At 31.0% G+C, this 12,182-nt stretch overlaps 1 protein-coding gene across 1 annotated transcript; it reads right to left on the bottom strand.

Annotated features, from left to right (window-relative positions):
- Nucleotides 1-2,521: 2,521 nt before the first annotated feature.
- Nucleotides 2,522-7,897, bottom strand: LOC100799082 (DEAD-box ATP-dependent RNA helicase 15). Its single transcript, XM_003528290.4, has 12 exons — nucleotides 7,771-7,897; nucleotides 7,548-7,664; nucleotides 6,215-6,315; nucleotides 5,341-5,513; nucleotides 4,944-5,175; nucleotides 4,710-4,828; nucleotides 4,146-4,202; nucleotides 3,861-4,045; nucleotides 3,367-3,511; nucleotides 3,134-3,217; nucleotides 2,939-3,002; nucleotides 2,522-2,755 (listed from the first exon to the last, which is right to left on the bottom strand). The coding sequence occupies exons 2-12, from the start codon at nucleotides 7,655-7,657 to the stop codon at nucleotides 2,745-2,747; spliced, it is 1,281 nt and encodes a 426-aa protein (XP_003528338.1). The 5' UTR covers nucleotides 7,658-7,664; nucleotides 7,771-7,897; the 3' UTR covers nucleotides 2,522-2,744.
- Between the last annotated feature and the right edge of the window lie 4,285 nt (nucleotides 7,898-12,182).

The raw sequence follows: 12,182 nt of genomic DNA, 5'->3' as shown, positions 1-12,182 counted from the left end.
CAATCAGAAGTATCAGCTAATATGGCCATAGGATAGCTAATCTAGAAATGGACTTAAAATAAGTGTGTCAATACTTTATGTACCCTATGTTTGGTAGGGTGAAATTTTTTGAAAAAAAGGAAAGTTTGAAATTTAAATTAAAGAAAAAATGATTTTTTTTTCTTATATTTATTTGTAAAAATTAATTTCTTTTTATCTTTCCCATTTTTTGTTTACTAAATAAAAGAAATGCATCATTATCCATAAGTTCTTTTTTCTCTATTTTCTTTGCTCCTATCGAAATACATAATTTGGAGATCTTCGATTAGAAATTTTTACAGTTGATTTTCTTCTCTTCTTTAAATATGCAATTTGCACATCTTTCTATCTATATACTAATATCAATCTCCTTAATTGTTTATTCCTTTCAATTTACCTTTTTCTATTATTATTTCTAATTTGAATTTTAATATTTTTTAAAGAAATTGTCAACTATTATCACAATTCAAATTATTCATTTTAAATTGAAAATATAATTAATTTATTCATATATATTTACTTACTATCGTTTTAAACTACTCCTTCAGTCCCTAAATATAAAATTCTTTTAATTAATTCACAAGAAGGATGGTTAATATAGTTAATAACATTAAATTTGTTAACAATTTATATTGTCAAAATTACCCTTAAGTACATTGGAACTCATAATCTCTCTCTTTCCACTTAATGGCTTTCTCACCTAATTAATTAATGTGTGTTATCTTCTTATCTAATCTTTATAAGAGAGATAATGTATTTATTTTTTAAATATATAACATTTATTGTAGATTAATAAAGAATAATTGGATAAAAAATAATTAATGCAAAAGACAACTTGAAAAAAATCTTACAAAAAGAGACAAATAAAATTTAAAAAGTCTTATATTTAAGAAAGGAAGGAGTATAATTTGATTTATACATAGAAAGGAAAGTTCAAATTATATCGGTATAACTTTGACCAACTCTTATATCATTCAATAACTTTCAATTGGATGATATTTTCTTAAAAGCTATTCAATTGAAAAAAATTTGACATAGATCATATATATAAAATTTTATATTAATCAAAAACTATTTGTTAATTCATTCATACCGATTAAAATTGACATAATATCAAATTTTTAAAATATACTAAGATATGGATCATTGAATTACCTATCTATTGATGTTTAATTTTGACAAAATTTGACACATACAATCTTGGTAGTATGCAAATATAATATAACGATTAGATCAATAAAAATCACAATAAATTTAATAAATGGTGTTATATATATATATATATATATATATATATATATATATATATATATATATATATATATATTGTGTGATGCACAAGCTTTAATACTAGTTACTCTAACTGTAACTAGAAAAGAATTGAAAACGAAAAAACTTTATATTATGGGTATTTTCCAAAGATAGAGTCTACACTTAATTATATCAGCTTAAATCTTACCAAAACATAGTTTCCAACTTTGCAGTCCACAATCTCAACAAGATTGGATCTCTCTCCAGTACTGAAAATTTTCACTAGAAGACACACCATGATGATGGGTCCCAGAAAATGCATGTATCTTACTCTCTCTGGCTGGAAATTGGAAATATCCAGCTAGAGAGGATCTTTACTCATTTCAACACTACTGTGAACCTTGAACTATAGGTGTGGTTAGGTTGATGGTTTCCCACCCACTCTAGCCTTGAACCATCGAAGTACTTACACTCTAAGCAACCCGACTCCAAAGGCAAAGACTGAACTCTATGCCCTCTAAAGGCGACTCAATTTAGGCTTTAATGATTAAGAAAAGATTTTTGTTCAACACAAGAAATATTGACGATGACGATCTGCACACATCCAAGATCAGGGTGAAGTAATCAAGTTTTTATTCACATATCTCCGACTAAAAGTATGAACTGATCTCCTGAGATATTAAAATTCACTTAAGAAATCAACTTCTCCCAGCAAACCCTACACATGAAACACAAATCTTGTCTCGTGTGTTAAATCACTGCCAATCTTTTATTAGCACCCAACGCACTAAACTGATGTTTTTTACTGTCACCAAACCAAATTCCTACCTACAACAATAATAAAGCAACAGAAATAGCTAAGCAGACAAAATGCAATTTTCCCTAAAGATGAAAAGATGGATATGAAAACTCTGATAATTATATGTTTCACACACTTCAAATAACGTTGGCACACTTCAAACAACGTTACATAGAAAGAGAAATTGCACTTCCTCCACGTGCAATTATCATAATTACGTCTACCTAACTTTCAAATAATCACTCCAAGGGTGCTCAATAGCACTCTTAACCTGATTGCACTAGACACCAGATGGATGAGAGACATAAAACACTACAGGGGCATCATTCAACTCTAAGACAAAATAAAGCAATTAGAGCCTTTATTCAAGCAGAGCGATACCAATTGCTGCTACTTAAAATGTTAAACGAATCGATGATTTAACACTGCTGCAAATGTTAAACGTATCGATGATTAACAAATAACAATACATTTATAAGCTAACCGACTAACGTATTCTACAAATACATCTGCTCAATCTCAAAGGAGTCATTCAAATTGGGCCAATCTTACAATTTAAACAATATCTTTTGTTAAATAGTATCAATGCACTCAAATTGATGAGATGCCAACTAAACCATTCCGCAATCCGCAAAAGATTCTTCAAGATCTGCCTCCTAATAGTTCCAAAACGTCATCAGTTTGGCACTGCAGAAAATAAAAAAGATGTTATGTTATTATGATCAACGCGACCTGTTCTGCTTCAATCAACTCAAAACGTACTTGAAAAACATCATACTTCCAGATCAGACAAAACTTTGTGCATCTACTCGAATATGATTTAAGTCATAAAAACAAGTAAGCCAATGCCCAATGGGAAAATAATCTTACTATATGTCGAAGTGTCAATTTGTTCAGGAAGCTCCTTTATGTCAACCTCAAACCTAGATTGCACCTGACATCAGCGTATAGAAACTTGTTAATAAAAGGCACTGTTGGAGAATACGTGCCTTGATTCCTTCTCCATTTTCCCAATGGCAGTACAAAAGAAATATTCCTAAAATCTCCATGGAAGTAGGGTCTAACCTGATTAAGAACCTCAGAGTCAGCAGTAGAAGACACAAAAGTAATTGCAAGACCCTTCGTGCCAAATCTACCAGCTCTTCCCACCTATCAATTCCCATGTTAATTAAGAGATGTAGGGTACAAAGGTGAGAGGCAAATTACAAGCATGCAAACATACAACCACATGCTAGGAAAAGAAAAGCGTATAGAAAGATTTAAAAAAAAAAATCTAATTATATGGATCCAGCAGTTACCCTGTGCAAGTAAGTATCAGCAGAATCAGGCATGTCATAGTTAATAACTATATTAACACGTTCTATGTCAATCCCCCTTCCTACTAAATCTGTTGCCACAAGAATCCTTTGCTTCCCTTCTTTGAAGCCCTTGTATCGTTTCAATCTGAAATAGGTAAATGTGTTCAAGGGGTAAAAATGAGACTGCAATTACTAGATAAAAGTTCAAATCCCTGCAAAAATCATGATGTAGATCATAGTTGCCATTAAAGTGAAAGGATTATCAGAGCAGCCACAGCAAGAAATGCCAATTGGTCTACCCTACTTTGAGATGGAGCTTCTGAGGCCCAGACCAATATTTTACTGAACCAAGGACAGGTACAATTAAAAAGTTTTTTACAGGTACAACAACCGAAAGGATCCAATAGTCCAAGCTTATGAAAATCAGATTAAAGCATTAAAAATACACCAAGACTGCACATGCCATCAATTTCAAAATAACAACTTATGTATACCTCTCTTCCTGTGACATTGCAGAATGTATGCAGATAGATGGGAAGTTACACTCCACAAGCAACTTGTTCAACTCAGCAGCTCTGCTTACACTTTTGACAAATATAACAACTTGGTTGAAGTCCAGAGCATCGAGAAGATCATTCAATTTACGATTCTTTTCTGTCTCTTGCAATTTGATATAGTGCTGAAAAAGGTGATAAATGAGTAGAAATAAGTTAGTAGACAGAATTTCATTAAAAAAATCAGTTAACAAGAGGTGAGAATAAAATGTCAACAAAACACACCTGGACAAGACCATGAAGAGTCAATTTGGCCTCATCATCGACATAAATTTCCATGGGCTGAAAGTAAAGGGATCATCAATCAGAGGATAAAGATATCAATCATCACAGAAATAGATATATAGATTTCAGTTATCTTGATTTATAAAACAGAACAATTGCAATTACATTTAAACAAGGCCAAACATTCAAAAGTTACACATAAACCAACAAAAATGCATAAAAAGTAATAATCTTGATGAAATTTATCAAAAGGGCAACAAGGTTGGGCAAAAATAACAGCAACATAAACAATAAGAGGAACTATGAAACATCCTATCACATGATATATAGATTTCAGTTATCTTGATTTATAAAACAGAACAATTGCAATTACATTTAAACAAGGCCAAACACTCAATTTATACATAAACCAACAAAAATGCATAAAAAATAATAATCTTGATGAAATTTATAAAAAGGGCAATTATGTTAGGCAAAAATAACAAAAACATAAACAATAAGAGGAACAATGAAACCATCCTATCACATGAAGTAAAATAGATCATCACACAAATAGAACATTACATCTTGCATAAATTTCTTGCAAACAGGTCGGATCTCTTTACTGAGTGTAGCTGAAAACATCATCACTTGCTTATCGTGGGGAGTCAATTTGAAGATCTCTTGCACATCTCTTCTCATATCTGTGAAGATTATACAGAATAAATGTTAAGAAAGGCAGAATAAAATATCAGAGATTGCAAATGCAAAGCCAGAAACAAGCAAATTTCCAGAGAGGAGGAGGAGGAAGAAAGAGACCAAGTGATTCGAGCATCTTGTCACACTCATCAAGTATAAAATGCCTCACATTCTTTAAACCAAGGTCCTTATCTCTAGCCAGAGCAAGAATCCTCCCAGGTGTTCCAACAACAATATGTGGGCATTCATTCTTGAGCAATTCTTTGTGAACCTTGATGTTGACACCACCATAGAAAACAGCAGCCTTTATATCAGGAAGATATGTGCTGAACCTCTCAAATTCATGGCAAATCTGGACAAATTCAGCAAATGAATAAAGCTTTTGTTAAGTATACACATGCACACATATGTTTGTCGGTTTTTGGTAACACAAGTAACTTCTTTAGGTATTGGAGACACAATATTAGCAAACAAATGTCATTAGAAAAACAGTTCAGATACACTAAAGAAGACATACCTGATAAGCCAGTTCTCTTGTGTGGCAAAGAACAAGAGCTGCAACTTGACCAGGAACAGGATCAACTTGCTGAAGTGTTGACAGAACAAAAACAGCAGTCTTTCCCATCCCAGATTTCGCTTGGCAAATGACATCCATTCCTAAGATTGCTTGAGGGATGCATTCATGTTGCACTAATGAAGAAGCAAACAAAATTGTAGTGGACGAATCCTCAGTAAGTATATATGATCTGCCAGATCCTTTTAATGTAAAGGTTTACCAACCAATTTTCGTGACATATTAATATGCTAGTAGTGATTACCTGATAAATTCAGAAAAGAAAATAGATTAGAGAAAAATTACAATAGCGAATGGAAACCAAGATAAATATTACGCAGATAATCAAGCAAAAAATCTTTAGTAGAGGAAGTATGATAATAAAAAAGTGTCTAGATTATCCAATTTTAAGGCTAAAAAAGCTTCTTTTTTTTCTGGCTTCCTGAAAAAGAAAAGCCTTTGAAAGGGGAACATACATTTTTTTTTTATCATATTTCCTCTACTGAAGAATGGATATCCAAACATGTCCTTGATCATACAAAGATCAACAGATCACCCCTTACTAAAAATGGATATCCTTAAGAAACCAACGAAAGCTTAGTCCAATGTAAAATTTATTGAGAAAGGTAATAAAAAATACAAAATATCAGGACCAATAGCATTGGAAAATGGCACATGAATGACTTCAGAGCACAGATAAGCAGGCCATCTGGTATTGCTAGAAAGAAAAATGCTAATCAATCAAAGTCCAATACATGACAATTGACAAGTTTGTAGAAATTATGTGATGCTCCGCCTATATTAGATTAAAGCAAAGACAGCATATGCTAAATCTTGCCTTCTGAAGGATGCTCAAATCCTGAATCCACAATGGCTCGAAGAAGCTCTGGTTTCAACAGGAAGTCTCGAAATCCCGAACTATGGATGCCAACATAACCCCTGCATCACAAAAAAGATATTCACAAAATGAGAAGACATGACATCAAAGGTTGGCTTGAGAACCTAATCAAATATTATTTTTTTTAATTATGAAAACATTGCATCAACATATATCACAAAAACCTTAAAGCCAAACACTAATATAGTATATATTAAACAAGACCTCCAATACACGGGAAATAAAATAATTTTGTCAGGATTTAGAAAGACACTGGCAAGCCTATGAAGCACAAATACTTCTATCAGTATACAAATACATAGTTACATAAAGTACTCCATCAACTTCAATATTTCTAGCTACATATGGCATCATATAATAATTCCCGAACTGGTATTGTCACAAAATGACATTATTATACCAATTATTGCATCATACTTTCTCCCGAATCAAACTAAGAAATATATGACCATGGCCAGGCTTGAACCATATTTATTTTATTAACCATGGGTTGTGTGCTATAACACAGTTACAGCAGCATCACAGTTATGGGCTCTGTGGAAGCCCCACATATCACAGCCCACTGTCATTGCTGGAGCAGTGTGAATCAGAGCACCTCTTTCATCAGAGACAAACCCTTTCTTAGGCCCCTCAATCGATGTTTTTTCTGGTGCTGTTTATTGGGGGCAATTTTGGGTGTCACCCCCTTTTATTTCATCAGAACACAAGCCCTATTGTCCCACTCACTCCTTTCAAAAGCAGAATAACACACTACTCTCATTGGTCTCCCCTCCTTGATGCAAGCCACCCAACCCAGAGATCACGGCTGCATTTCCGGTCAACCCATCATAGCACTCCAGTGAAGTTTTTGGCCAACCCACAATTTGTAGTACATCATTTGCATGCACAATGTCTTGTTCTCTAGACAACACCCAAAAACAAATTATTAAAAAAAACAAAATAAATAATAAATAGATAAATCTAAATCCTCGCTCCCTTAGGCAGTGTGAGTTGATCCTAATTGAAGCACATAAAAACCAACATCACTGCTACTTCTATCAGATGTTTACTCTATAAAAACTTCTAAATAATTAACAGTGAAAGTATGGCAAACAATGAATGGCACCAAAAAGCTATTAAAAATACAAATCTACCAAGTCAGTTTCAATTGCATGTAACTTTTTCTTGACTGCTCCGAAAAGCACAGAAAAGCAAAATAAAATTTTAATAAGAAACAAATGTTTTCATTTTCATCGTAAAATATATAGATAGGATAAAGAGGAGAGAAACTAACTTCTTGCCAGATTCAGCAACGGGTTTAGCAGAATCGGGAGCTTTTTCTTCTTCCTCTTCGTAGTCGATGAGCTCTTCCTCGTAAGCCTCAGTGTCTTTCAATTCTCCCATCCTATTTCTGTTGATTAGGGTTAGCTTTTTCAGTTTCAGTTTGAGAGATTCGGAGAGAATAAATCGAATTGAATTTGCTGAAGAGAAGAGATAGAGAGTTGAGAGAAGCTGACCTTTGAAGACGCAAAACTTGTTCAAATTCAAAATGAAAAGGAAAATAAACCCTAGATCTAGTTCTGGGTTTTAGGGAGAGCAACAGCGAGTGAGGCAGTGACTGAGAAGATATAGCTCGTGCAACCAGTGAATAGACCAAATTGCCCTTGCAATTTTAGCTTCCGGATGTAGACTTTTTTACCCAATTTTTTTTTTTTTATCTATCCAACTATTTTTCCTTTTCTTGATTGGTTAAGTATTTATTTTTGTCCGTAAATGCGTAAAATGTTATCAAATTGGTCTTGAAAGATGAAAAAAGTTTTAACCTCCAAAAATGAAAAAAAAAATTATTCATATGTTAACTTCTGCTTGTTATCGTTAATGAAAAACATATGTGATATATAGGAATAAAAATGTCACAAAAATTATTGTTAACATGGCTGTTGATATATTTGATCAAAATATCAGTAAGTTTTCATTGGAATAAATTTTAATATCCCAAATTTTGTTTCATTTAAGGATAAAATATAATTTAATATTCATCTTTTTTTAATCATTACAAGCATAACATTACAATAAACATTTAAAAAATAGAAAAGCAAACATAAGTTAGAAAAAAATATAATAAGTATAATATTAATTAATAAATATAATCTATTTATTGTTCTAAAACTTCTATTGTAACAGCATTAGGTAGTGACAAAATCAAGTTGATTCTCTTTTTTGTAAGGATGGAGTTAATGACTATATTTTTGTTTGAGTCTCATATTTTGGGTAAGATAATGTCACATTAGAAATTTCATAACAATTGACATATTATGCTTATTAATCAATATTTTGTTTATTATTATGTTTGTTCTAACTTATGTTTGTTTCTCTATTCTTTTTAAGTGTTTATTATAATGTTATGTTTACAACGATAAAAAAAGGGAGGGTAAAGATTAAATTATATTTTACTCTCAAATGAAATGAAATTTAGGATTCGACAAATTAGTCTAATGAAAACTTACAGACATTTCGGTATAATGGAAACTTAGTGACATTGTAGTTTAATCTATTTTACAATCATGTTGGTAATCATTTTTGTGATATTTTTGTCATTGTGTCACACGTAGGCTCTTTCCTTAATGTTAACAGATGACATTAATGAATTGATGGATTTGTCACACTTTTTTTATTTTTGGAGACTAAATTTTGAATTTTCATATTCTGGGAACGAATCTATTAACACATTACGCATTTAGGGACAAAAATGATTATTTATCCCTAAATTATTAACAAAACTATCCACCATTATTATTCAGTGTGTGCATTTTGGCCTCTAACCCATATTCACACCTCATTTTTTTTCATTTTTCAAATCCTATTTAGAATTATATATTTCCCTTAAACCACAAACAGTTTTCCTTTTTGCCTTTTACATATCCCTCACTTACTATTCACACCCCTATTTACTATTTTCCCATTCCCAAATTCACACTTTTTTTTTACTTTTTACAGACCTCCTTTTAGAATTTGGTACCTACGAATTCTAAATGGTTTTTTTTCGATTTTTTCTAAAATTATTTTTATTTTGTAATTTTTTTAATTAATTAGTAATATATTTAATTATTGTATTTCAATAATACAATTAATTAGTATAATTTTTCATATATGATGTAACAAATTTTCTAATTGTAAGAATAATTATTTGTGGGGTGACTTTTGTATTTTTTTTCACCTAAACATCATTCTCTTACTCTTGACTATTCAATAGAATTTCACTTCATTATACCTTAGATGAAAATGTGTATAACCTTTATTTTTCTAAATCAAGACTCACATCACCTCTCTATCATGCATGACATCTTTTGACAAGGTAATTACATATATCCCAAAGTTAAACTCATCAATACACATAACATAAACAAATTTCAATCAAGGAAAAAGGAAATAAAACTAAATTTTATTTACTTTAAAAATAAGGCATTTAATATCCAGAAAGTTATCACAAAATTTAATTTGTATAAAAACTCTCTTACATATATACATCAGTAAGTACCAGCTAACCATGATATTACAGTTCAATCACCAAACATCACCATGTGACATCAAACATCAACTATCAAAAGTCTTCATCATCATTTAACCATGACATCTAACTCGAACAATATCATCAATGACATACTCTAATCCATAGAGTTTTCTACATCTTATGAGCAGTTCCCCATAGGCCTCATTCCTTAACATAGTCATACTCTTTAACCATTCACCAAAGTATCATGCAAATAGTATAAAATAGAAAGTTTGAGTATCATATCCATGGGGAAGTTCTAGGAAAAATCAAGTTCTAGGAAAATGAGATTTTATTTTAAATGTAAGAGAGCATAAAGTAAAGTTGGTTCTAAACTAAAAATAGAACAAATTAAAGGTGAGCAAAACACAAACAATTAGTGGCGAAAGGAGTTAAATGCAAAAATAAACAAAATGTTAGGGATTTGACTACACTAAGCTAACAATCTTGTAGTTATAAAGATTCTCTTTATATAATGTTCACTTGAATGCTACCTTAACCCACTATGGTGCTCTTACAATGATCTCTTATATGAAAGAGCCAAAGTATTTTAATCAACTGCTAATCTCATCATCCTCAAATCTTTTATTTTTCTCACAAAGTCTCATTCATCACGAACAATAATCCGTGGCAATTTTTCGACATTGATGATTCAGACCTCTCATCTTTTGTTTGTCCTTCTAATCCAAATTTGTTATCCTCTAATTCAAGAGCACTTATCCCTAGTCCTGTAGGGGTCATACAGGCTGTTATAATGAATCGACTATCTAGGGAGTCATTCCTAACTAAAGAATTCATAACACGTGTCCACCAAGAAACCCAATGTGAATTTAATATAGATCCGTGGTTATGTGCTTTAGACTTCATTCGATCACAAGGCCAACTATCATAAAACATTTATTGTATTTGATATACCTAAACCGTCACTTGATTATTGAATTCGTATAATTGTAGGATTGATAAATGTTGATGGCACAACTGAAGGGACACCATTAGGGTCCATTGATTATACTTTTGATCGTATACCTTTAATAGTCATCATTGTCAAAACCTGTACCCTTAATGGTTTGGGCGACATGGGAGTTACACTCAAGGTAATCAAGTTTAATTCGATCTCTAACGATTACCTTATTATTTTTGGGACATTCATTCATGAGAATCTTAATTTCAGGATTCTACAAAGACTATTAATGTCACTTTGTGGCGGACAATCATACAAGATAAAGATTTTGGCTAATATATAATTTTTGGTTATGTCTTAGTTCTGCGAGAAGTAAGTTTCCTACTCTTGTTCTTTCTTACTTTTTGTGTCATATAAAGTTTGTTTTTTTATCGGGCTGAGTTGTATACTCTACAAATGATTGTATTTTGTCCTTTTCCTCCTCACTCCACATATGAATTGAATATTACATTGCACAATGTTGTCAAGATAATATTTTTGCATTTTAGGTTACTAATAATTTTGGTATTCACAAATTTGCATTTGATGTTCATATGTTGTTAATATGTGACACAAGTGTTGCTGAAGGATAATTGATCTCATGTTAAAAAGTATATATTTTGTGCGTGCAACATGTCATGAAGCGTGATAAATAATGCTCCAACAATATGTTTAGGCAATAACTTTCCCTTTTGTTTGTTTTTGTATGGTTCTAACTATGTTTGTTTTAAAAAATTCACGTGTAATTTTCTTTTTTTGTAGAATAATAAAATTGGTACCGTTGAATTCATCAAAATGAAAACAGTGGGAGTGAGTGAATGATTGTTCGTATCAAATAATCTCATTTTCATAAGAAAAACAATACAAATAATGCATTGTTTATACAAAATAAACCTCATATTCATATTAAAATATATTCAAAAAAGATCATTAGAAAACTATTCAATTGCAAAAAATGATTTTTAACATTTTCAAACACATTTTTCAAGCCTTAAAATCCAGCTAAGATGTAAAACTTATACTATTAGATTCATTTACATGAAAATTATCGAAGTTAACCATCTGTTTAACCATAAAACATCATAAATACTAAAAAAATACAAAAATCACTCACAAATAATTATTCTTACAATTAGTTAATTAGTTACATTATATATTAAAAATTATATTAATTAATTATATCATTGAAATACAATAATTAAATATATTACTAATTAATTAAAAAAATCTACAAAATAAAATAAAATAAAAAACGTTTAGAATTATGGTCCCACATGAATTTAATGTTCGTCTTAACCTTTACATAGAATCAACAGTATATACGAAGGAATACATACTGCTGTGTAATGTTTACAATAATTAATAAGAGAGGATGAAATAAAGCTTGAAACCAACATTAAAAAAAAACAATAAAAATAAAAATGATCATACGTAATTGT

This window comes from Glycine max, chromosome 7 (genome assembly GCF_000004515.6).
Source record: "Glycine max cultivar Williams 82 chromosome 7, Glycine_max_v4.0, whole genome shotgun sequence".
NCBI lineage: Eukaryota > Viridiplantae > Streptophyta > Magnoliopsida > Fabales > Fabaceae > Glycine > Glycine max.
This window is presented reverse-complemented; position numbering and strand designations above follow the sequence as displayed.